The sequence below is a fragment of the Bufo bufo genome, chromosome 5 (assembly GCF_905171765.1).
Source record: "Bufo bufo chromosome 5, aBufBuf1.1, whole genome shotgun sequence".
Lineage (NCBI taxonomy): Eukaryota > Metazoa > Chordata > Amphibia > Anura > Bufonidae > Bufo > Bufo bufo.
The window spans coordinates 240,108,439-240,135,805 of NC_053393.1; the positions used below are offsets into that span (position 1 = coordinate 240,108,439).

The window sequence follows — 27,367 nt, forward strand, 5'->3', positions numbered from 1 at the left end:
GTCTTACATCCAATGACATCTCCTGTGATGTAGACATTCTCTTTCCTCATCTCCTCCGATTTACCCAGACCGCCATAACAAATTCTTTCAGCAGCATCTCGTCTCTGCAGAGTTTGTTACACAGACATGTTAGATTTCTCGATTTTTCCATCAACCTCCCCACCTTTTCAACACAAACTCCCCATCCTGGTATCCCAACAATGTCATCCTGCTGCCACTCCCTATACTGTGCTCCACAAATACTATAGGGCTGAAAAAAACATGACCCCAGTAGAAATAATGTCCCTATAGTGCGGTGATGGCTAACCTCCGGCACTCCAGCTTTGGTAAAACTAAAACTCCCAAGATGAGCACTTGCTTGGCTGTTCTCAGAACTCCACAGAAATGAATGGTACATGCTGGGAGTCATTGTTTCACCACAGCTGGAGTGCCGGAGGATAGCCATCACTGCTATAGTGCCTCCAGCAATTATAATGCTCCCTAGAGTGCCCCCAGTAATAATATAACCTAAGTTGTGCTCCCAGTAATAATGCCTGTATAGTGTTCCCAGAAATAATGTCCCCTAAGACACCTCTGTAATAGAAATGCCCATACAGTGCCTCCACAAGTAATATACCCTATTTTACCCCATAACAGTGCCCCCAGTATTAATAATGTCTCTTATAGTGCCACCAGTAAAAATGCCCCTGTACAAAAAATCCAGCTATAGTGCTCCAGTATTCAAATGCCCCCAATGCGTCCAGTAATGCCCCATATAGTGCCCTCATATTAAAATGTGGCCCGGTAATGACTCCTACAGTGCCTCAGTATTTAAAGTCCACAGTGCCACCAGTAATGCGTCTTATACTGTCCCCAGTTTTAAAACTTCCCCAAGAATGCCCTCAATAATGCTTCCAGTTATGTCCCCCACCATGCCCCTCCGACAGTCCTATCTCCCACCGTGCCCCTCCGACAGTCCTATCTCCCACCGTGCCCCTCCGACAGTCCTATCTCCCACCGTGCCCCTCCGACAGTCCTGTCCCCCACCGTGCCCCTCCGACAGTCCTGTCCCCCACCGTGCCCCTCCGACATTCTTGTCCATCTCTGTGCCCATTCAGTATTTATGTCCCCCAGTGCCCCCACAATGCTTTCATTTCTGCTAGTAATGTCCCCAAGTGGGCACTGAAAAAACAAAACAAAAAAATAAATTACTCGCATGTGTACTGATCGTCAGCGTTCAGGATGCAGGCCACAATCTCTTTTGGTTTAGGACACACAAACGTCACTGCACTGCATCCCGGCAAAGGTGGGCACAAATACATCATCACACCCGCCTGTGTCGGGAATTACTATCCTAGGCCTGAAGCTTATGTTCTATGAGGGTGATCGGTGGGGCAGGGATCTATTGGCTCCAGAGCCCCGCTGCAGTATTCAAGTGCAACACGGCGGCATGTCTTGTCGCCTTTTGCAATTTTTCCGTTGCATTGGCAACTACTTTAGTCGCCATCTGGAGCACTGGCTGGTAAGACTTAACTGATGATGTCAGTCTCATCCCAGAAGTGTCTTCACTTTTGGGAGGAGACTGACGTCATCAGCGCTTGAACAAATCTCAGAGGGGAGAACCTCATGAGATCAACCACACATGCGCTAATGAAGTCTTGCCTGCGCCAGCACGAAATTTCAGGGCCATACAGTGAGGATACCCGACCATGTCAATCAGGCCATGAGGAGGAGGTGAAGCAGTGCTCGAAGAGGTAGGTCAGCCACTTGCATAAGAAAAAAATATCTAATTATGTTGGTACATCTGATTGCAGCAATTCACCATCATCAACCCTACTAGGCTGTATGCATTACATATGGCTGATCATGGTTAGTATAAATCTGTCAGGAACGCCAACCACTTCTCCAAGCTCTTGGGCAGTCAGAGAGCTGTAACCATGCTGTGGGTTCACAGGCTGGGGGAAGGCTCCATTAATAAAGAGAAAACAAAACTGAAATAAATAAAAAAGTAACAATCATTGGCATCCATGTGAATATAGCTTTTTACTGATCACCCGAAACTTCATTTTAGGGGCCACCACCATTCTGCAGAACATCTCCACCCTCCAACATTCAGTCCCATATAAATAACATCACTCCCCTCTAAAATACAGTCCCACGTAAATAATATTGCACCCTCCCTCCAAAATACAGTCCCATGTAAATACCATCTCTACTCTCCGACATACAATCCCATGTACAGTAAAACATCACTCCTCTCCAACATAGTCCCATAGTCCTCACTCCCACCCATGACCCACTCCTCCGTCTTCACTTCACCAACAAGCACTGAAGTTTCCTTCGTGTTCCAGGAGACCCTGTCCATTAGACCACAAGACTCCGCCTCCTCCTGTGACATCATACCCACCAGGAGGAACTTCATTCTAGTCTCTACCATTGAATAGTAGAGTCTGACCGATCGTTTACTGCGCATGCGCGCATCATAGCTTCGGCGGTTGATTGCACAAGCTGCCAGAAGGCGGACAATTACGAAAACGCGTGAGTCCAGCAGTGTGGGCTAAGATGGCGGCTAATGTCACCACCAACCCTTCACAGTTACTTCCGCTCGGTATGTATGCTCGAGTCTAGTAAGCCCCGTGGTTTCATGCAGGGCATTATGGTGGTTGGCAGAATATGCTGGGACCTGTAGTCCTTCAGCACTGATTTGCATGTTTCCCTGTTGTGTTTTCACAGAGCTAGTGGATAAGTGTATAGGATCTCGTATCCACATTGTCATGAAGAGCGATAAGGAGATTGTCGGCACGCTGCTGGGGTTCGATGATTTTGTTAGTATCCTTTAGTGGTGGGCACTGCAGCATGGGCTGAGGGTCTGGAGTGGAAAACCACAGCGGCAGAGGATTCCGGACGCAAACGGATAGCATTTGTCAGATGAATCCGGATGCAGATCTGTCTGACAAATGCATTGAAAAACCGGATCCGTCTCTGTGTCATCTGGAAAAACGCATCCGTTTTTATATATATATTTTTTGCATTTTTAAAGGTCTGTGCAGATCGGAAAGACGCATCCGTTTTGCCGGAACAATTAAAGGGTTTGTCCGGGTTCAGAGCTGAACCCGGACATACCCTTATTTTCACCCAGGCAGCCCCACTGAGGCTAGCATTGGAGCATCTCATGCTCCTATGCGCTCCCTTGCCCTGCGGCACGGGTTCTTTTGTTTTCAATAACACACTGCCCGGCAGTGTGTTCGGTGACGTCACCGGCTCTGAAGGGCGGGCTTTAGTGCTGCCCTAGCCGTTTTACTGGCTAGGGCAGCACTAAATCCGGCCCATCAGTACCAGTGACGTCACCGGGCTTCCTGGCAGCCCCATGGAGAGCTCCGATACGTCACCGGAACTGGAAAAAAATGCCAAGGGAGCGCATCGGAGCATGATAGGCTACGATGCTAACATCAGGGGGGCTGCGGGGGTGAAAATGGAGGTATGTCCGGGTTCAGCTCTGAACCTGGACAACCCCTTTAATGCCGGATCCGGCACTAATACACTTCAATGTAAATTAATGCCGGATCTGGCATTCCGGCAAGTGTTCAGTATTTTTGGCCAGAGAGAAAAATGCAGCATGCTGCGGTATTTTCTCCGTCCAAAAAACGTGAGAGGGACTGAACGGAATGCATTAGGATAAAATAGATCAGTTTTTTTCCGGTTTTAAGCTCCTGTGATGGAACTCAATACCGGAAAAGAAAAACGCTAGTGTGAAAGTACCCTTAAAAGGGGTTATCCTATTTCACAAACATCCTTTCCCCTTGGGCCGGGCCCCAACCTGGTAATACACTTACCCTGTGCCGCTCTTGGTCCCTGCTGCTGCTTCTCCCTGTACACAAATTAAAACATTCGGTGTCGGGGGGAGCAGCCAATGGCAAGCAGGGACGAGCCTCCCTAGCCTCACCTGCGAGGCTCTTCCCCTGACATCGGATGTTTTCATCTGTGTACAGGGAGAAGCAGCAGTGGGGACCAGGAGCGTCACGGGGTAAGTGTATTACCCGTTAGGGGCCTGGCACATGGGGGTGCTGTTTGTGAAATTGGATAACCCCTTAGTGACCAAGCCTGTTAGGGCCTTTATGACCAACCGTTTTTCTTCCTTTTTTTTATGGTCTCGTTCCAAGAGCTATAACTTTTTTATTTTTTCATCTATATAGCTGTATGAGGGCTTGTTTTTTACGGGACAAGTTGTAGTTTTTAATGGCGCCATTTTGGGGTACACATAACTTTCTGATTAACTTTTATTAACTCTTTCTGGGAGGGAGATGGGGGAAAAATAGCAATACTGCCACTGCGTTTTTACATCATACATTTTTGGCGTTCATTTTTCGGTACAAATAACATAATATCTTTATTCTCTGGGTCAGTACGATTACAGTGATACTAAATACTTTTAATTTTGTTTACGTTTTACTACTTTTTTTTGCAATAAAACACCTTTTATTAACCAAAAAAATTATTTTGCATTGACACTTCACAAGACCCATAACTTTTTTTTATTTTTTTTCTATGGAGTTGTGTGAGGTCTTGATTTTTGAAAGACGACTTGTATTTTTCATTGGTATGACTTTGGAGTAAATGCCGCTTTTTGATCGCTTGTTATTACGTTTTTTTTGGAATTTTTTTATATTTAATAAATGTGTATTTTTTTTCTATTTTTTTTTTTTACTACTTAATAGTCCCACAAGGGGACTATAATATACAGTATTTTGATTGCTTTTAAAATGTAATGCATTATCTCTATAATGCATTGCATTTCAATAGCAATGCTATTCAAACATTGACCAGCAGGCTGCGCCAGAGAGGCACAGCCTGCTGGAGGTAACGGAAGACAGGCTCGGGGCCCTGATCGGAAGCAAGGTAAGTTTCCCAGCACATCAGCACCCCGCGATCGCATTTTCGGGGTGCTGATGGGAGACAGAGGGAGTCCGCTCCCTCTGTCACCACTTTACATGCAGCGGGCGCCATTGTGCCCGGCATGTAAAGGGTTAAACAGCCTGGATCGGCACTCCTGCCTCCGGGCTGTTAGAGCAGGGACCCGGCTCTCATGTGAGAGCCAGGTCCGCACTCCCCGCTGCACGGGGGAGCCGTGCAGCGCTTAAACTGGGCCGCCGTAAAAACGCGGCGGCCCAGCCTAAGGCCCCTTAGCGACCGCCGTAAAAACACGTATGGGTGGTCACTAAGGGGTTAAAGGGCTTGTCCAGAATTTAATATTGATGCGCTATCCTCAGGACAGCTGCCAGTATCAGATTGGTGAGGGTCTATCCTATCCTCAGGATTTTTTAGGAGGTGAGTAGACGCCTGGAAAGAGGAAAGGCTGTGGATATTATGATTTTGGACTTTGTAAAGGCGCTATTATTTACCTTATTCGTTAGTGACATAGAGGATGGGATTAAGGCCTCATGCACACAAACGTATTTTCTTTCCCAGGTCCGTTCCATGTTTGTTTTTTTTCATACCGTATGCTTAACCATTCATTCAACCATTCATCTCGCCGCGCTTCTTCTCCTTCTCTTCCAGCAGAGGATGAAACCATCACTGGGCTCGGCGCATGCCCAGTGAAACACTTGAGGCTGATGCCCTTCAGTTCTGAACACTGCCTGCCTTTCCACTCTTCCGGTTCAACTGAGGGCATCAGCCTCAAATGTTTCACTGGGCATGATGAATGTTGTAAATAGCAAAAAATAAAAACGGTGCCAAAACAGCTATTTCTTGTTATCTTGCCTAACAAAAAGTGTAATATAGACTCTATATATTATAGAGCAACCAAAAATCATATGTACCCTAAACTAGTACCAACAATACTGCCACCCTATCCCGTAGTTTTTAAAATGGGGCCACTTTTTTGGAGTTTCTACTCTAGGGGTGCATCAGGGGGGCTTCAAATGGGACATGGTGTAAATAAACCAGTCCAGCAAAACCTGCCTTCCAAAAACCGTATGGCATTCCTTTCCTTCTGCGCCCTGCCGTGTGCCCGTACAGCGGTTTACGACCACATATGGGGTGTTTCTGTAAACTACAGAATCAGGGCCTTAAATATTGAGTTTTGTTTGGCTGTTAACCCTTGCTTTGTTACTGGGAAAAATTGATTAAAATGGAAAATTTGCCAAAAAATTTAAATTCGGAAATTTCATCTCCATTTGCCAATAACTCTTGTGGAACACCTAAAGGGTTAAAAACGTTTGTAAAATCAGTTTTGAATACCTTGAGGGGTGTAGTTTATAGACTGGGGTTATTTTTAGGTGGTTTCTATTATGTAAGCCTCGCAAAGTGACTTCAGACCTGAACTGGTCCCTAAAAATTGGGTTTTTGAAAATTTCGGAAAAATTTCAAGATTTGCTTCTAAACTTCTAAGCCTTGTAACATCCCCAAAAAATAAAATATCATTCCCAAAATGATCCAAACATGAAGTAGACATATGGGGAATGTAAAGTAATAACTATTTTTGGAGGTATTACTATGTATTATAGAAGTAGAGAAATGGCTTCAAAATAGTTTGGATGACTTTTTAATTCAAAATAACATTGAGGCTTATGACAATGTATAGAAATCTTGTTCTACACACCCTTTCCCTTTGGCTCAACCCCTTCCTCTGGATAGGTCATCAGTATCTAATCGGTGGGGGGCCGACACCTGGGACCCCCACCAATCAGCTGTTTGTGAAGGCGGTGGTGCTCCATTCACTTCAATGGGGCTAAGCACGTTATAAAGCACAGCCATTATACCAAGCACAGCGCCGTACATTGTAAGCTGCGAGGAGGCCGTGGCTCTCAAAGGAGCACCGCTGCCTTCTCAAACAGCTGATCAGCAGGGGTCCCCGGGTGTCGGACTCCCACCGATCAGATACTGCATATTGCCGATTGCGGTCCCATTGAAGCAAATGGGTCTGCACTGTGATACTGGGTGCACATTGCCGGTGTCCATTGTTTGCGGTCCCCAAAATGGACATTCGTGTGAATATGGGTGACAGAACATTTCTGATTGCAGTACAGTGAAGCCAGTGAGCCACGTCTTCAGTTTGTATACTAGTGCACTGTTACCGTGTTTCCTTTACGTTGCTCTTCAGATATGGTACTAGAAGACGTCACTGAATTGTAAGTACACTAAATTATGGTATTTTGCTAGTTTTATCATGCATGTTAGAGTATTCAGTTTACAGAAACTCCTGATAATACTCAGTTGTTTCTATATATTTTTTTTTTATCAGATATTTTTTATTGTAAAGAGTTATACAATGTACATGAGCAGAGCACACAGTACAAACATTGCACCATCGCCCAATTTTCGAGTAGAAAAGTACATAATAGAGAAAAATGTAACAACAATATCCCCCATAACATCGATTGAGATGAGCAGCAAGCGTGACATATCATATAGGTATAGTATGATATAAAATAGAATGTGTGACATGTAGATTACAGCGGTGACCTTATTAGCAAAAACAAGGTAATCAGCGGAAAGTCCGCTGCATAAGTACCCCTGTCCAGCAAGTGTAGGCGATAGATATAACCCCAGTAACAGAAAGGAGGGCGGCAGCGGCAGATCCAGAAGCCAAAATCCATTATTCCAATTATGAACGCACAAATGCCCTACCCATTCTAAGTCCGGCCTACAATATTCCAGCAGCTAGAATGTAGGGATAGCCACTGACTACTCGCACCAGATTTGTCTATCCAGGTTCCCCAAATGGATTCAAATTTCGAAAGACAACCTCGTTTCAAGTATGTCCCCCTCTCCAGCCGTATGATCACAATTATTCTGGCCACAAATTCCGCAAACCTAGGAGGGAACTATTTAGCAGCAATAGTTTTCCTGGCCTGATATAAGATCCTATTTATGCCCATCTTAATGGGAGGTTGTAAGGAGTCAGAGTCGAGTAACCCCAGTATACACGTCCTAGCATGTATGTAGCACTATATATTTTATTAATCAAAGACAGTATCTTCGACCAATATATATGTAGCGCGCTACAGCTCCAGATCATATGCAACAATCCAGCTTCATCCACCCTACATTTTGGACAAGAGGAATCAGGACGTGACCCTATCTTCAGAAAGAGTGGCGATCTGTATACTCTCTCAAATCTTTCTTCTGCATAATCTCGCCGTCTCACTAAGTGACAAAGCCGGAGTTACGCCAATACCTCCTCCCATTGAGCATCTGAGATAGGGCCTACATCTTTCTCCCATTTGCTTCTGATTGTTCATGGATATTTTTTCAGATTCTCCTTTTGCATTGCCCAATATGCCCTAGAGATCGCCCCTCTAGAGGGTCCTACCTCCGCCAGCATAAACAACACCTGGTGGGAAGCAAATATCAATGGCCCACCTTTGGTCTGTGTGGTTATGGCATGCCGAAGCTGTAGGTACTTATAGAATTGCCTGGACTCCAGCTCAAATTCTGTACTGAGTTGTTCATACTGCTTCAGGATACCCCGGGTGTAAAGCTGACCTACTCTCCACAGCCCTTTATGCTCCCAACCCTTAAAACCAGACAGCCCAAATAACTCCACCAAATTAGGATTGTTCCAGATCGGTGATAAGTCGAGCAAGTCCGCTACATTTTAAAGCTCCCGAGATTTAGCCCATACTGTGCACATTAGTTTAAAGATTGGGAGGGACTTTACTGGCTCCACCAGGTCTTTTTCCAGGATTGCCATTGGAGGACCATACCCGGTTGCCCATGTGACCAATTCCCCGCTTCTCCCAGCTGCTCTTGTCCCATCCCAGCCCTTTAAAGTGCTGTAGTTGAGCTGCCAAAAAATATAAAAAGGGGTTTGGCAGAGCAAGCCCCCCCCCCCCCATTTCCTTCCCTCTCTGTATAGTCTTATACCGAATCCTACCTCGACTGGCTTTCCATACTAATAAATGGAAAATTAGCTGAATCTTCTAGAAATGATGCTGAGCTACCCAAACTGGCGCGTTGTGTAGGATGTATAATAACTGTGGCATGAAAATCATTGTTTCCATCTTTTTAAACCTGTGCAACTATATTAACAGGTCCGCCTGACATTTATCTAATGTGCATAACCAGTTTAAAAGGGTTATGCACTTTTGGGGGCCGGTTGGCAACCTTTCCCTTCATGGCCAGACCCAAAGGGAAGCAAACTTACCTGCTTCTCTGCGCTGGCTCTCCCCGCTCCTTCTGTCCCTGGCTTTGGCTGCTTTACTGTGCTCTCAGAATGTAAAGTTCCATTTGATGCTGCTGCAGCAGTGTCCTGCTTCTCTTCCGTCATGTGACCATTTGACATGATGCAAGGGGAGCAGGTCACCACTGTGGCCAGCGACTGGCTGCAGTGGCTTTAAACTGGAACTTTATATCCTGGGAGCACAGTAGAGCAGCCAAGGCCGGGAAGCAGCTTCACAGGTCTGCCCAAGAGGGACATATGCATAAGTGCATTCCCCGTGTCTACCCTGTGATGGCAACAAGCTGTATTCTGCTCTGTGGAAAATATAGGCTGCTACAAATGGCAACCTTTTTGGGGAGCAGAAGCGAAACGTTAAAACTGAACCCAGCCATACGATGTTTATTACAACTTTCCTAAAAATCTGTTTCTACAAGCATACAGTATGTTAGTGAATTTCTAGCAGGGCTGTGGCATCGGTAAGGCTACCTGCATATGTTGCAGATTACACACCTTTTTTTTTCATGTGGATTCTCATGCCGGCAAAGTGTGAGACTTCACAAATCTCATGTACACTTTGCTTCTTCACTCCGTGCCGATATTGACCTGCCATGCAGATTTTTAAATCCTCAGCGTGTTAGTACTTTGTGAGGTTCTTTTCTGCGGATTTCATCTTTTTCAATGCAAGGGTAAGATCTGCGGCAAAACCGCACCGAAAACCCACAACTCGAGTGCAGGTAGCCTAAGCCAAACTTCCAAATTCAACTCCGACTCCAGCTCCGGACTTCTTTATAAAATGGCTCCTGTATTATACTTAGTAACTAGAAAAGCTACAATTTCTGGGGAAATTGTGTGAAGTGTTCTTGCCTCCACCAGTAGTCTACAACTGGAGTGGGTGGAGTGGCTTGAGTAACTGTTGTGTGGCTGGAGTAACCGTGGAAAGGTTGGACTGGACAGAGTAACTTTATGAAGTGAGTAAAGATAGTAAACATTACACTAACCAATTGATGCACATGGCAAGCTTGATAGAGTGAGAAATGCATTTCAACTTATATTTATTTATATAGCACATTTAATTGCAATGTTGTTGCCCAAAGTGCTTCACAGTTACATTAAAACATACATTTATAGCTGTAAAGTGAAAGTAAATATCCCAGCATGCATTGCAGCAAGCAGAGGAGTAGTCACATGACATCCCCGCCCACCTCTGGAGCCCCTCAGACTTCTGGACAACACAGCAATAGAAAGCACACCCCAGTCCCAGCAGTAAAGAGAGGTCACTTCACTGGCAGTTGCCATCTTCAAACGGTTGTAGTTTTAAAAATTATAAATCCTACAGCGAAGAGCTTTATATGCGAGAATCACATGACCCAGACCTACATTATGATGCATAGTATGTGTAATGAAGACACAGTCGCAGTTTAGAAATTTGCCCTTCAAATTTGAGGTTTGGCTAGAGTGGAGTGGAGTTCAATGAATCTCAATGGGCGGCGTGAGATGCAAACAAATGGTCATATTGTGAAAACGATCAGGACTATGGCTTAGCCATTTTTAGTGGCAGCAGGGATAGCTGAACGTTTTGATATAAGATTTGTGTAGGTGGGCCTGAAAATGAGGCAGTGGTGGCAGTTTAGAAATCATGTCCTGATTTTTCAGCTCTCACAATACCTTTGAACATTCAGCCATTCATTCCTATGGGACCAATTTCACCACAAAAACGCCGATATTTGGTGAACCATTCAGCGAAACGTTCCACAAAGTAATAGCGCACCAATCGGGAACAATCCGCACGTTTGGGTATATTACTGTCTATGTAGTGTAAAAACGGTGGGAGGAGTTAGGGTGGTAAATTTGGCTATAATAATAAGAATATATATGTGAGATAACAGTAAGTGGTCTTGCCATGCAAAAACACTTAATCATTACCATCATGTAAATACTCAAGGCTCTTTAGAACATTAAAATAAATTCCCTAGTCATCTCCATGACACCACATCCTGAGACTGACTTCCTCTGATAGGACAGGAAAAACACAGAGCGGTTTAAATCCCACCCCTCCCCTCCATCACCAGTGTTTTTCCTGTCCTACCAGGGTAGGAAATAGGAGAGGTGCATGGAGGCTCTTTTGGGGCCCACCTGTAAAGCACATAGACAGGCCGAGGTGGGATCCGGAGTGCGGCTCTCCCTCCTCTTCTGGGGGCCTGTGCACGGGCGCAGGCGGTTGCTGTCCCATGCGAAGATCCCCCTGCAGCGGTCCAGGTGTATTTTCTGCAGAGGGGAAGGAAGATGGCGGGCGGAGCGACACTGTGATGCGTTCCCTTCGCTGCCAACGCGTGACATCAGACGCGGGGGCGGGGCTGGACGTCATGACTAGGACCCCCTGCCATCGGTCCCCAACACCCTTACACTTTTCTGGGAGAAAAGGATTCTGCTTCAGCTCCTAAAAAGACAAGGAAATGTGGAATATGTTATAAGCGTTTACCCAGCACAGGAGCTAAACCCTTATGTAAAGAATGTACTTCTAATCTTCTAAAAGATATCAGGACATTAGTTAAAGAAGAAGTCCAGTCCGCACTAGCTTCTCAGGATCCAGATCACCCTAACCCTCCTCAAATCATCCGTGATAATCGCAATCCAGTGTATCACTCGGATTCTGACGTTTTGTGCGTCTCGGACGCTGAAATGTATAAAAAAACATATGTATCTTCTGACGAAGATGATGAATATAAACGTTTCTTATTTAATCCTGATGACATTGATGAGCTTATAAAAGCGATTAGAGCCACAATACAGATGGAAGTGCCTAAAAAGCCTAAGTCGGTTCAGGAAGAGATATTTGGGGGGCTGGGGGAAAAGAGGAAGTCTGTATTCCCAGTTCCAGATAATAATCAAAAGTTAATCAGGTCAGAATGGGAGAAGCCAGATAAAAGGTCTTTCATTCCTAGGGGTATCAAGAGGCGCTGTCCTTTTAATGATGAGGATTGTGCCGATTGGGAATCCATTTCCAGAGTGGATGCTCCTGTGGCTAAGGTAGCAAAACATACCGCCCTGCCATTTGAAGATTCAGTGCAGCTTAAAGACCCCATGGATAGGAAAGCAGAGAGCCTACTAAGAAAAACCTGGGAGGCTATGGCAGCTCTTCTTCTTTTTTATTTTTTATTTTTTTCTCTTAATTGTCTATTTATTGAAAAAAAATAAAAAATCCCAAGAATAAACATGTATGAAAAACTTTCTCTGGTGTACACTATTCATGTTACAGAGATATAACGAAGAGCATTGAGCAAAAGATAGCATGTATTACAACGCTATGCAAATAAACAGGTTCAAAGCATGTATTAAAAATTACAGAGATAATAATCATTGAAAAGTAATATTGTGGTAGGAATCAACAGATTACTATAATGACAGTGTCTATTACCATTCAATCTGTATGAAGGCATACAAAAATTACTGTAAGAGAGAGATTTAGACACAGAAATGAGAGTGACAAGACATGACACAGTAGGGTTAGGATGGGGGGAAAAAGGTGAAGGCCCAGTCATTCTAGAGCATCAAACACTAGGTCCCATTGCTTCCAAACTTGGTCGAATTTATCCACCGTGGCAAGCAATGCGGCCGACAAATGCTCAAGGCGTCTGACTTCTAGTATACTAGTGATGAGTTTAGCCTGTGACGGGCAATCTGCCAGTTTCCAAAATCTAGCCAGTAAACGTCTGGCCGCAGTCAGAACATATAGCATTAACTTCAATAAGTGTTTCTTTAGAGGTATATGTGGGATATTTTTGCAGATGTGTAAGGGTCCAGGGGGAACCTAACCTCAAACAGACTGTAGAGAACTTCCTGCACCATGGTCCAGAAAGGAGTAGTAATCCGGCATTCCCCAAAAATATGGATATGTGAACCCTCCTCTATGTCACATCTCCATCATCGAAATCCGAAATATTAGCATTAAACTTATGTAATAATCGTGGAGTGTGGTACCAGAACATAATTATTTTGTAAGTGTTCTCTCTGTGAGTAACACAGGTTGATGTCATCGCAGCCCTCTGCCAGATCATTTTCCACTCTTCCAGGGGAATAGGGCAATGTAGGAGCGATTCCTATTTAGACATTTGAGTGCCGGATGGATGTAGGAGAGGTTGGGGACGAGAGGAGTACATATATTTCAGATTTAAGACCTCTGGTCGATTCCGAAAGCTTGCACGTCTTCTCAAAGGACGTGGGGATAGATACTTGTTTCGAGTGAAACAGAGTGGTAAACAAATGCTGAATTTGTAGGTAATGGTACCTAGTTGCCTCCAGAAGCGACCTAGAGCTCCTAAGTTTGTCAAATGGAAGTAATTGTAACGTTCTGTAATCGATCAGATCTGCAAATCTAAACATTTTCTTGAAAAACCACGGTTTAAAGAAAGAAACTTGTGACCCAGCACTAAAGAGGGGGGTAAATAAGAAGAATGTCATGGAGGACCTCTCGGAGGTTAGAGAGAAACAATGTTTACAATATTGCCATATTTTGTATGTGTGTGGCATTGGGCCTAATAATTCTGGTAGTTGGGATTGGGGACCACAACAGAGAGTTAGGATGTATTGAGGCGATCCATAATTTTTCAATTTCCATCCACCTGGAGTAAGCATAGAGTCTAGACCACGCCGGTAGCCGTCTAAGGTGGGTGGCTCAATAATATTTGGCAATATCTGGAACCGCCAGCCCCCCCTGAGTCTTCAGGGCCACAAGGGTACTACTAGCTATCCTATGTCTCTTCCCATTCCATATAAATTTAAATATACCGTCCTGCAGTGCTCGTAGTTCCATTCTTGGTACATGTACCGGGAGAGTCTCAAATTAATAGAGTAATTTCGGCTAAATGGACATTTTAACTGCCGCTATGCGGCCAAACATAGATATGGGAAGAGACATCCATTTAGTCATCTGACGCTTAAGATCCTGAAATAAGGCGGTAAAGTTATGGGAATATATAGATGAATACGATGCCGTCAGGTTTTCTCCCAAATAGCCCAAAATAGTATCTTGCCATCTAAAATGGTAGTTAGACCGAAGCGGGGTTAAGACTTCCGCGGGTAGATTCAAAGGGAGGGCTTCTGTTTTCGTGGAGTTAACCTTATATCCGGAGAGCTGACTATATACTGCTAGCAAACCAAATAAATTAGGTAAAGTAATATGTAGGTCAGATGGAGTAAGAAGAACATCATCCGCGAATAATGATATTTTATATTCAACTTGATTAACCATGATTCCATGGATGTCTGGGTGGGACCTAATTGCTGCAGCTAAAGGTTCAATGCAAAGCACAAACAAAAGAGGGGAAAGCGTACACCCCTGTCTGGCGCCATTTTTTTAATCAAGAAAGGGGCTGAGTTAGCATATGGTAATTTAATTGTCGCCGTACGACGACTATATAGTGACCGGAGGGCTAAGAGGAAAGGACTGGAGAATCCAAAAGCCTGTAGGGTGGAAAACATGATTGGCCAACCAAAGCGATCAAACGCTTTTTCAGCGTCTAGACTCAATAGTAGTACCCGCTGATGTTGCCTATTGGCAATATCTATCAGGTTAATAAGCCTCCTCGTGTTATCGCCACACTGACGGCCCCTCACAAAGCCAACCTGGTCAGAGTGTACTAATTGCGGGAGCTAATACGCCAACCGGTCTGCTAACAGTTTGGTGAATATTTTTAGATCGGAGTTTAGAAGAGCAATAGGGCGGTAATTAGTGCAATCTAGGGGGTCCTTTCCCGGTTTCGGAATAAGAGTAATATGGGAATGAAGCATAGTCTCTGGTATAGCTGTGCCTTGCAGGAATCGGTTAAAAAGGGTACATAAGTGGGGTACTAGCAGAGATGAGAATGTCTTGTAATAAGAGTAGGGTAACCCATCCGGCCCAGGCGACTTACCATTAGGTAATTGGGAGATTACCCCCTGTATTTCCTCAGTCGTGATCTGAGCGTTAAGCGCAGACCCTGCTTCCGGTGACAGCTTAGGTAGATTGCCCCGAGCCAAAAAAGAATCAAAGAGTCTTTGGCAGTCCACTGGGTTGGAGGGCGTCTGTGGTTGGAGGGAGTATAAGAAGCATAGTATTTCTGAAATTGATCCAATATCGTTTTGGGGTTGTACACCAAATCTCCACTGCTCGTTCTCAAGGCCATTGGGGTGGTAGTCGCAGTCGATTCCCGTAGTTGACGGGCCAGAATGGTGTGGGATTTATTCCCCCACATATAAAACCGTTGTCGCGAATACAATAGGAGTTTACCGTTTTTTTCTGATGCCATTTCACGCAACCGGACGCGAAGGAGCACTATACGCCGTAATAAGTGACAAGAGCGATGAAACCCCAAACGGGCTTCTAACTGTTTTAACTGGGCAAGGGTGTTATTATAACGCAAGTTATAGTCTCTTTTCAATCTAGTGCTCACGCTAATACCCGTGCCTCTGAAAACTGCTTCATGCGCATCCCATAGTATAGCTACAGATGGAGCTGAGGGTTGGTTGAGAGAGAAATATTCCTCTAAGGAACTACCCAATTCCTGCATAGTCGGTAGCTTAGTTAGCAGAGATTCATTAAGCCGCCAGTGACACACCCGAGGCCGGGTACCCCCTGGGTTAAATGTAACAGATTGGCGCGTGGTCTGACCATGTGATAGTGCCCATCTCAGCATCTGTCAACATTCTGAGGGCGGGCATATTCCCAAAGAAATAATCTATCTGGGTATGAGTCCTATGTGGGTGAGAATAAAATGAATATGTTCTAGCCAAAGGGTTATTAACCCTCCACAGGTCATATAGTGCATATTGTCTAATGAGCTTTCTGAAGAGGCGTGACAATTTCCGCTGAGCTCTAGACAGCAGTACGTTCCCGGGGGTCAGTCTGTCCCAGTGTTCAGAGAACGCGGCATTAAAATCACCGCCGACAACAAGTGCCGCTGGCAGATATTTGTCTAGGTCCCGGAAAACCCTTTACAGGAAGGGGATCTTACCCGAGTTTGGGGAATAGACATTACATAAAATAAGTGGGGTACCGTGAAGGGAGGTCTGGAGAATTATATATCTACCGTGATCATCAATCCGGCAAGATTCAATTTGGATAGGGCAGGTAGCAGATAGAAGAATAGCAACCCCAGCAGTCTTTTTGTCTGCACTAGCTGAATACACTCGCAGATAGGTTCGGGCCGCAAACTTAAAGGAACCCTCTCTGTCAAAATGGGTTTCTTGTAAAAAAAAACGACATCTGCTTTTTGAGATTTACATTCAGCGAGAGCCAGCCTCCTCTTTTGCATTTGAATTAAGACCTTTAACGTTTAGAGAAATACACTTAATCATGTGTGTACGTGGGATAATACTTGCCAATGACCAGAGAGAGATCCTTCAGGAGGCCCACCTCTCCATACACTGAAACTCGTCTCAATGTTGTAGCATTAAGGAACCTAGGGGAGATACACAAAAGGAAAAAGGGGGAGACAAAAGACAACATATACGACAAAGAACATGGAATAGGATGCTGAACAATGGGTGTGATCACCCAGTCAAGACTTAATATAATGTGAGCAAAAGTGAAAAAAAAAAAAACACGTCTGTCCCACCTCATAATCTAGAGAGAGGGCAAAGAATAGAGTCCCGTCGGTAGGGACCTGACTGGACGCCATGACAGGCGAGGCAAGAAAAAAAACTTAGGGATCACCTGAAAGAAAACAAGTCAAAGACCAATGCAATAAAAACAATTGCACTAAACTTAAGAGCTGCTGCTCAGTAACATGAAAATCAACAGAAGGCCTCGGAGGGGGTCAAGCACTCAAGGAGGCGCGTCACGGAGGGGAGATCCAGATGTTCCCGCCTGAGGAGGGGATCAATTTATTTTCTGCTGGACTGTGTGCCACAATGGAGCAGGAGCTGGGGGAGGGTCAAGGGTCGGAGTGTTGAGGCCCAGAGAGGAGCAGAAACGGGGTAAGTCCGCGTGAGTGCGTAGAACTGAAGACTTGCCATTCTTTGTAGCGATTAAAGCAAAGGGAAAGCCCCAGCGGTATGGGATTTTAAGATCTTTCAGACAGGCTAAAAGAGGTTGAAGAGCTCTTCTTTTCTGTAAGGTCAGCCAAGATAAGTCCTGGTATAGATGAACACTGGAGCCTTTAAAAGATATTGTACGTAGAGCACGAGCTTTGGCCATAATAGATTCCTTCAAGCGGAAGTCATGCAGGCAACAGATCACATCTCGTGGTTGTGAAGTAGCGCTTTTCGGCCGAAGTGCCCTTTGAGCCCGGTCGAGTTTAATGACCAGCGGTGTTTGGGGGACCAGAATTAAATTAAACAGTTCGTTCAATATGATGTCCAGGTCCTCGTCAGAATCTGACTCCAGCAGACCCCTGATCCATATATTATTAGGGCGTCCCCTGTTATCAAGGTCTTCCAGATGCTTAGTATTCTCTTTAATGGCTTGGGACTGGGTGGCTATAATAGACTGTAACTGAGATGCATACCGCCTGGTGTCATCATGCTCCGTCTCAATTTGATCCACGCGGGCGGACATTTGTTGCAAGTCCAAACGTAGAGAAGAGATTTCTGCTTTACATGCATTCCGTACCTCAGCCACCATTACTTTAAAATCAGTCTTTGTGGGCAATTGCTGTAAAGTCTGCTGCAGAGATATTGTAGGTTGGGGGTACAGAGGGGGCCATCTTCACCCTCATCCCAAGAAGCTGGACGTTGATCCCAGGCGTTCATGTCTCTAGGGGGGTGCATATGAGCAGAGACAGTGTCCACCTCAACATCAGGGGGGTCTCCCCACTCACAGCGGTGTGATGGAGTAGCTGCAGGCTGTCTGGCCTGTTTGGGAGCTGCTTTGGAAGGCATAATGGGGGCGTCAGGCTGGGAGCCCTGCAAGCGTCCAGGAGGCTCTAAGGTCAAGCCAGGGGTAGCGGCGGGCCGAAAGGGCACAAATTCTGTAGCTAGGGGGGAGAGAGAGGGTTCCCCAGAGGTTTCACCGCCGCGCTCACCTGCCGAGCTGGAGAAGGCGGGAGCCGCCGCTGCTGTAATGGCGCCTGTGAAGGAAGGCTGGAGGAGGCCGCACTGAGATGCCAGGAGCTGGGAGCCGCGGGTGAGGTAGGCATCCAAGGTTCGGTTCTCTCCGGGGGACGGGCGGGTAGCAGGCTTCTTTGGGGGCAACTTTTCCCCCATGTGACGTGCCAATATCGGCGAATTCGGCCTAAATCGGGAGCAGCGGAGCTCAGGGATCACGCCGCCATCTCTGCAGACGTCCAGGCCACTCCCCCGGAAGCTCTTCTTAAGCCAAGGGTGGCTTCTACTTGTGTAGCTAGAACCCTTAATTTGTTCTTAGAGCAATTGGAGATTCATCTAATCAATAAAACGCTGAGAGATGAGATTCTGGAGAGCATTCCATTACTAAAAATGGCAACTAGTTTTTTAGCGGATGCTGCAGCTGAATCTTTCAGCACACACAGCAGTTTTATCTTATATAGCCAGACAAGTTCTATGGCTCAAAGCATGGGCAGGGTATATACATAAAAACACAAGCTCATGTCCCTTCCCTTTCATGGCCAATACGTTTTTGGACCAGATTTAGACAAGATCTTAGAAACCCCACTGATAAGAAGAGAGGTTTTCCAGAAGAAAGATTTAAATCAAAAAGACAGAATTTTCATGGCTTTCAGTACCATTCGGAACAAAAGAAAAAATAGGGAAAAACCGGGAGGTGGAGTTATGCAAAAGGGGGTAAGGGAAGAAATTTATTTTTCAACCCTAACAGAGGGGAGACTTCCTCCTCTAATCCAAAACGATGACTCCATACAAGTAGGGGGAAGACTCGGCTCCTTTTTAAGAACTTGGGAGCAAATAACATCATAAGAGAGGGTTACCGTGTGGAATTAGTCTTCCCCCTCCAGAAAAAATTGTTATTACGACTGTTCCTCCCTCTCAACAAGGTACCTTAATGATAGGCATAGAAGATTTACTAAAATTAGGAGCAATAGAACCTGTCCCGGAAAATCAATTAGGAGAGGGCCACTACTCTCGCCTATTCTTAGTACAAAGACAAAAGTCCAGAATTATAATAAATCTAAAACCCTTGAACAAACATGTTGCATATCAAAAGTTCAAGATGGAAATTTTAAGATCAGCTTTAAAATTAATAAAAAGGAGAGCTGTAATGGCCTCAATCGATTTGGGGTATGCTTATTACCATATCCTGATACACAAAACATCGAGAAAATTTCTAAGATTTACAGACGAGGGGTCACATCCAACATTATCAATTTTGTATGTCTCCCTTTCGGAATTTCCTCAGCGCCAAGAGTCTTCACGAAGATCATGGCGGAGGTGGTAGCAGCTCTAAAACGAGAAGCAATCAGTGTCATCCCGTATCGGGACGATCTTCTAGTGATAACGGACAACAAAGGTCTATTACAAAACCACCTACAGAAAGTTCTGAACCACCTCCAATCGTTAGGGTGGGTCATCAATTGGGAGAAATCAAACCTTTCCCCAAGCAGCCGGAAAATGTTTCTAGGGATATCATTGGATTCTGTTTCTCAGATTATTCCTGCCTTCTCTCAAAATAGAGAAATTGAAAAGCCAGATAAGATAATTCAAAAAGAGGAGATTCTGCTCTATCAGGACAGCAATGAAGATTCTCTGAAGTCTCATGTATTCCAGCAGTTGCTTGGGCTCAATTCCATTTAAGAACCCTTCAGAAACTCATTCTATCCAGGTGGAACAGGTCACAAGTCACCCTAGACAAACAGATTTTTCTAGATGGAAATGTAAAAAAATCCCTAAAGTGGTGGCTCATAGACAGCAACCTAAAGGAGGAAATATACTGGAACCAGGAACGTCCCCTTATAATCACAATGGACGCCAGTCTTCAGGGTTGGGGGGCTGTAGTTCAGCAGGAAATCTACCAGGGCAAATGGCCACTTCTCATAAGACAACAATCCTCAAACTTCACAGAACTACAAGCAATTTGGGAAGCTCTGGAGAAAATATCACATTTATCAAAAGACCGTCATGTTCTAATTTATTCAGACAATTCAACAGCAGTATCCTTCATTCAGCAGCAGGGAGGGAAGAGACACCATCCACTTCAAAGTCTACCAAACAAAATATTTTGTTGGGCGGAACAAAATATAATCTCGATCTTGGCAGTTCACCTAAAGAGATCTTTAAATACAAAAGCAGATTACCTGAGCTGTCATGTTCTGGACCCGGGGGAGTGGACATTATGCCCAGAAGCATTTCAGCTGACAAGAAAGTGGGGCAAACCATCAATAGATCTTTTCGCCTCCTGGAAAAATCGTCAAATAGATGAAAAAAAAATTCCCTCCCTCAACCCGAGAGATCTACCAACTGCAGTGGATGCCTTCAATCAGGACTGGACATCTCGCCTAGTATACGCGTTCCCGCCCATTCTTCTAATTCCCAAGGTCCTACAGAAATTTCAAAGAGAAAAATGTACAGGGTTTCTGTCATCAGAAAGATCGTTATGTATCTGGCTGACATTAGCGATGTGCTAATGTCAGTAGAACATAACTGTATATTTTTTTTAACTCCCTGCCTGCCGCCGTTCCCTCAAAATAAAGACTTTTATAATATGCTAATGAGCCTCTAGGTGCTACTGGGGTGTTGCTGCAGCACCTAGAGGCTCCATCTTCTCACCCTTTGGCATGCCCATGTCCAGTTGATTGACGTCCTAGTTCTCCTCTGTGCCCCGTAAAATCCAGCGTCTGTGCCGTCCTGTTTAGTATTCGGCGCAGTGAGTGAAGCCGGCAGCAGGAGAGCGTCCTCCACTCACAGCGCCAGCGCAGAATACTAAACGGGACAACGCAGGCGCGGTATTTACGGGGCACTGGGGAGATCTAGGACGTCAATCAACTGGACATAGGCGTTCCAAAGGGTGAGAAGATGGAGCCTCTAGGTGCTGCAGCAACGCCCCAGTAGCACCTAGAGCAGGGGTGGGCAATTATTTTTTCGATGGGGCCACATGAGAAACTGAAAATATTTTGGAGGGCCGGGCCAAAAGGCTAAACTCAATACTGCATAAAATCAATTGTATTTCTTTATAAAAAGCAGTAAATATCATTGTTGGACAACTGGTACGAGTACTTGTTATAGTTAAACAATGAAAAAGTGAGGTTGCCTTCCAAGAAAAAAATTTAAATTTATTAAACAAAATTTCCCAAAACAATGAACATTTTTCACTATTTGTGACTCATATTAGTGAAAGCCATTGTCCCCCTGTGAATCCAGCCATTGTCCCCTGTGAATCCAGCCATTGTCCCCCTGTGAATCCAGCCATTGTCCCCCTGTGAATCCAGCCATTGTCCCCCTGTGAATCCAGCCATTGTCCCCCTGTGAATCCAGCCATTGTCCCCCTGTGAATCCAGCCATTGTCCCCCTGTGAATCCAGCCATTGTCCCCCTGTGAATCCAGCCATTGTCCCCCTGTGAATCCAGCCATTGTCCCCCTGTGAATCCAGCCATTGTCCCCCTGTGAATCCAGCCATTGTCCCCCTGTGAATCCAGCCATTGTCCCCCTGTGAATCCCGCCATTGTCCCCCTGTGAATCCAGCCATTGTCCCCCTGTGAATCCAGCCATTGTCCCCCTGTGAATCCAGCCATTGTCCCCCTGTGAATCCAGCCATTGTCCCCCTGTGAATCCAGCCATTGTCCCCCTGTGAATCCAGCCATTGTCCCCCTGTGAATCCAGCCATTGTCCCCCTGTGAATCCAGCCATTGTCCCCCTGTGAATCCAGCCATTGTCCCCCTGTGAATCCAGCCATTGTCCCCCTGTGAATCCAGCCATTGTCCCCCTGTGAATCCAGCCATTGTCCCCCTGTGAATCCAGCCATTGTCCCCCTGTGAATCCAGCCATTGTCCCCCTGTGAATCCAGCCATTGTCCCCCTGTGAATCCAGCCATTGTCCCCCTGTGAATCCAGCCATTGTCCCCCTGTGAATCCAGCCATTGTCCCCCTGTGAATCCAGCCATTGTCCCCCTGTGAATCCAGCCATTGTCCCCCTGTGAATCCAGCCATTGTCCAATGTGAATCCAGCCATTGTCCAATGTGAATCCAGCCATTGTCCCCTGTGAATCCAGCCATTGTCCCCTTGTGTACAGAACACCCCCCCGGCCCCCCCATCATATACAGAACACCCCCCCCCCCCCTTACAATAGTACACACCCCTCCCCCCCCCCCTTGCCTTTAGAAACGTAATGCTCAGAGATGATCAGCCATGTGTTAGTCACACTGACTACACACAGCACAGGGGGAGGCGGCCGCAGCTTCATGCTTGTCGGCTCTGTGACTGTCAGTGTCAGACAGTCACAGCCGATACTATGAGAGCCGCGGGCGCTGCGCTGTTACAGAGAAGGGAATAATTGCGGCCGGCCGGGTCCGGCTCGCACGAGGCACCCCCCCCCCCTGCTGTGTCTTACCTAGACAGTACTGCCGCTGACGCTGCCTCCCTGCCACCGCGCCATGCCACACGCAGCACGCCGAGTCGGAAGTCCTCTTCATTCGCGGAGGAGGGGTATCGTTGCTTGGCACGCCTCTGGCTCCGCCCGGGGGCCGGATTAAAAGGTCCGCCGGGCCGTATACGGCCCGCGGGCCGTAGTTTGCCCAGGTCTGACCTAGAGGCTCATTAGCATATTATAAAAGTCTTTATTTTGAGGGAATGGCGGCAGGCAGGGAGTTAAAAATCATAGTTATGTTCTTCTGACATTAGCACATTGGGCTCCTTTGAACCATTAGAATCTATTTCCATAAAATGGCTCACCTTAAAAACCATTTGTTTGGGTAGCTATAACATCAGCGAGACAAGTCTGTGAACTCCAGGCCTTGTCTATTAAGGATCCTTTCCTCAGTATTTTCCGGACAAGTTAGTGTTTAGTTATCCCAGTTTTTTGCCAAAAGTTTCTACTTTCCGTAGATTGCAGGATATAGTAATTCCCTCGTTTTGTGCGAACCCCAAAAATGAAAAAAGAGGCTATTTTTCATACCTTAGATGTCAGACGAGCTGTACTAAGGTATCTAGAAATGACAAAGGATTGGAGAATTGACAAGAACCTTTTTGTCCAATTTTGCGTGCCGAATAAAGGTAGAAGAGCGGTGAAAGGTTCTATTTCCTGCTGGATAAGAACAGCTATTTCAGAAGCCTATAAATTGGAAGGGAAGGAAGCCCCTTCTTCACTTAGAGCACACTCTACAAGGGGCATTGCTGCTTCTTGGGCAGAGAGATCGTCAGCCTCTCTACAACAGATCTTTAGGGTGGCAACCTGGAAAAGAATACATACCGTTACCAAGCATTACAAGCTAGACATTTTTTCTAGTGAAGACATGGCCTTTGGATGGATTGATTATGTGTAAATGTATGTATGTATATTAATATATTAATATTACTAAATTCTTATGCAAGTAAATAGGCAGTAAGTTCATGGAATAAGGGCTCATTCAGACGGCCGTATGCTGTCCGCAAAAATACTGAATGCTATCCGTTTTTTTGCGGATCCGCAAAAAAACGGATCTGCAAAAAAACGGATAGCATTCAGTATTTTTGCGGACCCATAGACTTCAATGGGGCCATGTCCTGATTTTCACGGACAAGTATAGGACATGTTTCATTTTTTTTGCGGATCCGCAAAAAAACGGATAGCATTCAGTATTTTTGCGGACAGCATACGGCCGTCTGAATGAGCCCTAAATCAGTAAAAACATCATTTGGATTTAATACTTTTATTTGAAGCTGCAGACTGTCCCCAAAACTTACTCTGACTCCACAGTCCTGATATTAGAATAGGTCTACCAAAGGTAAATGTTCACTTTTTTTTTTTTTTTATACAATTAACATCATAGTTCTTTATTCACCTGTTTATTTCTTTTCACCTTCAGTGAGATCACGCCTGAAGGAAGACGAATTACGAAGCTAGATCAAATTCTGTTAAATGGAAACAATATAACAATGGTAGGTGACCAAATTCGCTCTTTTCACAGCAATATTTCGGTCAGTATTTTACTTACCATGCGTGGAAGCTACAGAGAAAAAGTGTAACAGGACAGTAAACCTAGAAATAAATGATGAAACTAAACAAGATATATAGTTGTCCTCACGGTGTGTCAGTCTTCAGCATTTGATGCATGATCCTGACGTGGGGAAGATTTATCAAAACCGGTTATAAGGGCCAGTTTTCTGGCTCAAAATCGGCTCCAAAAAACACCTCATTTTAATGGGAAGCAGCCCTTGCTTTTATTTTTTTCCACATGGAAAGAGCGTGGAAAAAAGAATCAGCATGTCGTTTATTAGCGCAGAATCCACACTGAATCTCCCAATAAAATGAATGGAAAACATAAAAAAATCGTCTCCATGTAAGTCCATAAGTTTATTTATTTATTTGTACTTTTTTGCACCAAAAACATGGAGTTGAAAATGCTCTGTGTTAAAAAAAAATGCACGAAAAAACGTGTTTTGAGAATCCGTAATGTGAACATCCCCGTAGGGAAAACTGGCCTAGTTGCCCACAGCAACCTACTACCATATTCATCCCTTCATTTTCCAAAGGTGCTCTGACAAATGAAAGCTGAAATTTTATTGGTTACTATAGGCAACTAGGCCAGTTTTCTCCCCCAAGATGTTGTAGAAATCCACCCTGACTGGCTAGCGTTAGAGCCCTGGCTTACTCCCCATTGAGTATCGGGTCTTCTTGACATGCCCACAATAGTAAATCGTTGTGGGGGCCACAGCTAGGTAAAGGTGCTTTCTGTTTTAGCAGAGATTACAGTCACTTTATACATTTAGGACTTGTACAGGTTTTACTAATAATCGGCATCTGTCTGGTGTACATGGTGTATCACATTACTAACCTGTGCATTTCCTTTCCAGCTTGTACCTGGAGGAGAAGGTCCAGAAATGTAAATGGGTTGTGAGGCCGGACAACCAGCTGCATCCTCCTTATTTATATCATTTTCTTAGAGCTGAAGGCCGAATCGGAGATTTTTTTTTCCTTACCTTAATTACGGTGTTCTTGAAGGAATACCTGGATTTTTTTATTTTTAATACAATGGTTGCATTACGTAATTCATTTCCAAATGAAAGGTTTATGTATTTGTATGAAATATTTCCGTCTGTAATGTGTAATGCTATAACCTAGCTCAGACCTGGAAGCAGGTGTTGTATATTAAATATAATTTCTTATAAAAAAAAAATTGCAAAAATCTGCAAAAGTGTCACGTTTGAACATTCCTAAATAATGGCAAAAATGGGAATATCAGTATAAATGATGTCAATCAAATCTTACACAAGCATATATTTGGGTGTGCATGTACTTTTGGCCATGTGGGGAAGCCAGCTACAGTGAAAAGATCTCCATGTGGCAGTGTTATGTGAAGATTTGGCAGCTTTATTGGGCTCTGTATTTTATTTTTATTTTTTTTAATTCAATTCACCTAATTTCTATACTAGAGGATCTTCAGTGCAGAGTACTCAACTATGCGTATGGCAATTTGAGTAATCTCATCCACTCTATCGGGAGCCTTCCCGCCCCCCCACCCCCCCTTTCCAATCAAATAGCATAAGAATGGGTTCCATAAACACAATAAACTGTAATTACAGGAGGAAGCCACAAGAGGGAGCATAGTGCAAATGATGCATTTTGACTACCTAGAATGCAAGCTGTATGTACAATTGTCAGATATCAGAATTTTCCCATTTTCTAAAGGATTATAACTATTCTAACTAAGCTTTTGTGCAATTTTAAATTAATAGGTAGTGTGTCATCAATTTCACGCTGTACTGTATGATGGCAGCATAAACTGGTGTCAGAAACCCTGAGCAAAATACTGGGTCATTAGAAATAGGCCAGTCAATTTCTAAAATCAGTATTAACCAGCTCCGCAGTTCCTGTGCTGGAGTCCGCAATACACTGTATGAGCCTGTGACTCTCACAGACCCTGCTGATGACGGACAGCTCGGTTATAGTATTCAGCAGCATGGTGTGGATTCAGGCAACTAACAACTTTGCTCTTCTGATAAAAATTCCACAATGGAGCTTGTAAGAAACTGCATTGTAGCCCAAAACTGTAAAATACAAGCAAAATAATTTTTTATGGATTTACCATTAGAGGGGCTGGCAACTTCTTTTTTTTTTTTTTTTTTTTTGCAGACCTCCATTGCAAAGGGATACTTACCTGCTACCCACCACTGGGTCCTGACTCCTTTGCTTCACTGCCTCGGGTGCTTCGTTTAGATTCCACTATGTCATTGACTGGCCGCAGTGATGACCTACGGCTGCATATGATGAGCAGTGCAGTAACGGTAGTAAGTGTACAGTGTCCTGGTGTATAGAGCAATGTAAAAAATGAAAGGGTGGCTTCACAATTGCACCTATCATTTTCACTAATAGCCCCTTCCTGCCTTTTTTATCTGCTGCCAACCCCACTATCCTCTGTCTCCCCAGCACGTCCCTTGTTACTTAGTAAGGGCGGGTTCACATCACCGTTATGGATTCTGTTCCCTAAGTGCTGGGACGATAGAGGGGAGCAGTAAGTGGACTGTGTCCCTGTATGTAGCACTTAAGGTCAGCGCTGACTGCTGCATTTTCTATCCTCCCAGTGCGGCCTTGCTTGGTAAACTCTGGGAAATGGAAAGGAGCAGGGCTGCCGGTGATCAGCGCTTGTGGCAGATTAAATGGGCAGGGACACTTAGTATTGTGAAGGGACTCTTGGTGAAAATGGTAGTAAACCGCTTAGTAAAATAGGTTCGATACAGATGGCTGAGAAGCCGTTGGTTGTCTGCAGTGGTCAATAGAAGGCTGAAATGGATTCTCCTTAGCAATGCTCAGAGGGCTGTCAAGGGTGCACTTTAGAGGCAGTTTTCTAATAAAAATTACACTTTTCCATAGCATCATCACGACGGCATACAAGGAGATTGACCCCTGACCTCTGTAGGGGCAGGAACAGAGAAAGGTTAAATACCTTCCTCCCAACACCAGTGTTTCCTGTCCCTACAGAGGACAGGGCAGAGAAAGGTCTCCCTGTATGCAGGGAGATGAAGCTAAGGAAATGGAACCTTTCTTTTTTTCGTTTACCTTGGAAAATCGCCGGCATCCTGCATGGCGTCCCCCTGCCCTCCCGCGGTCCAGTACTAACGCTGGGCAGGGGGTACAGGGCTCTATCTCGTCCCGGTAATTCCGGGGCCTATTCCCTGGCGCAGACTCCC

The 27,367-nt window shown here is 45.0% G+C and overlaps 1 protein-coding gene across 1 annotated transcript; it reads left to right on the forward strand.

Annotated features, from left to right (window-relative positions):
* Positions 1 to 2,376: 2,376 nt before the first annotated feature.
* Positions 2,377 to 25,235, forward strand: LSM5 (LSM5 homolog, U6 small nuclear RNA and mRNA degradation associated). Its single transcript, XM_040432199.1, has 5 exons — positions 2,377 to 2,587; positions 2,713 to 2,808; positions 7,082 to 7,109; positions 24,046 to 24,118; positions 25,034 to 25,235. The coding sequence occupies exons 1-5, from the start codon at positions 2,542 to 2,544 to the stop codon at positions 25,064 to 25,066; spliced, it is 276 nt and encodes a 91-aa protein (XP_040288133.1). The 5' UTR covers positions 2,377 to 2,541; the 3' UTR covers positions 25,067 to 25,235.
* Positions 25,236 to 27,367: the final 2,132 nt, after the last annotated feature.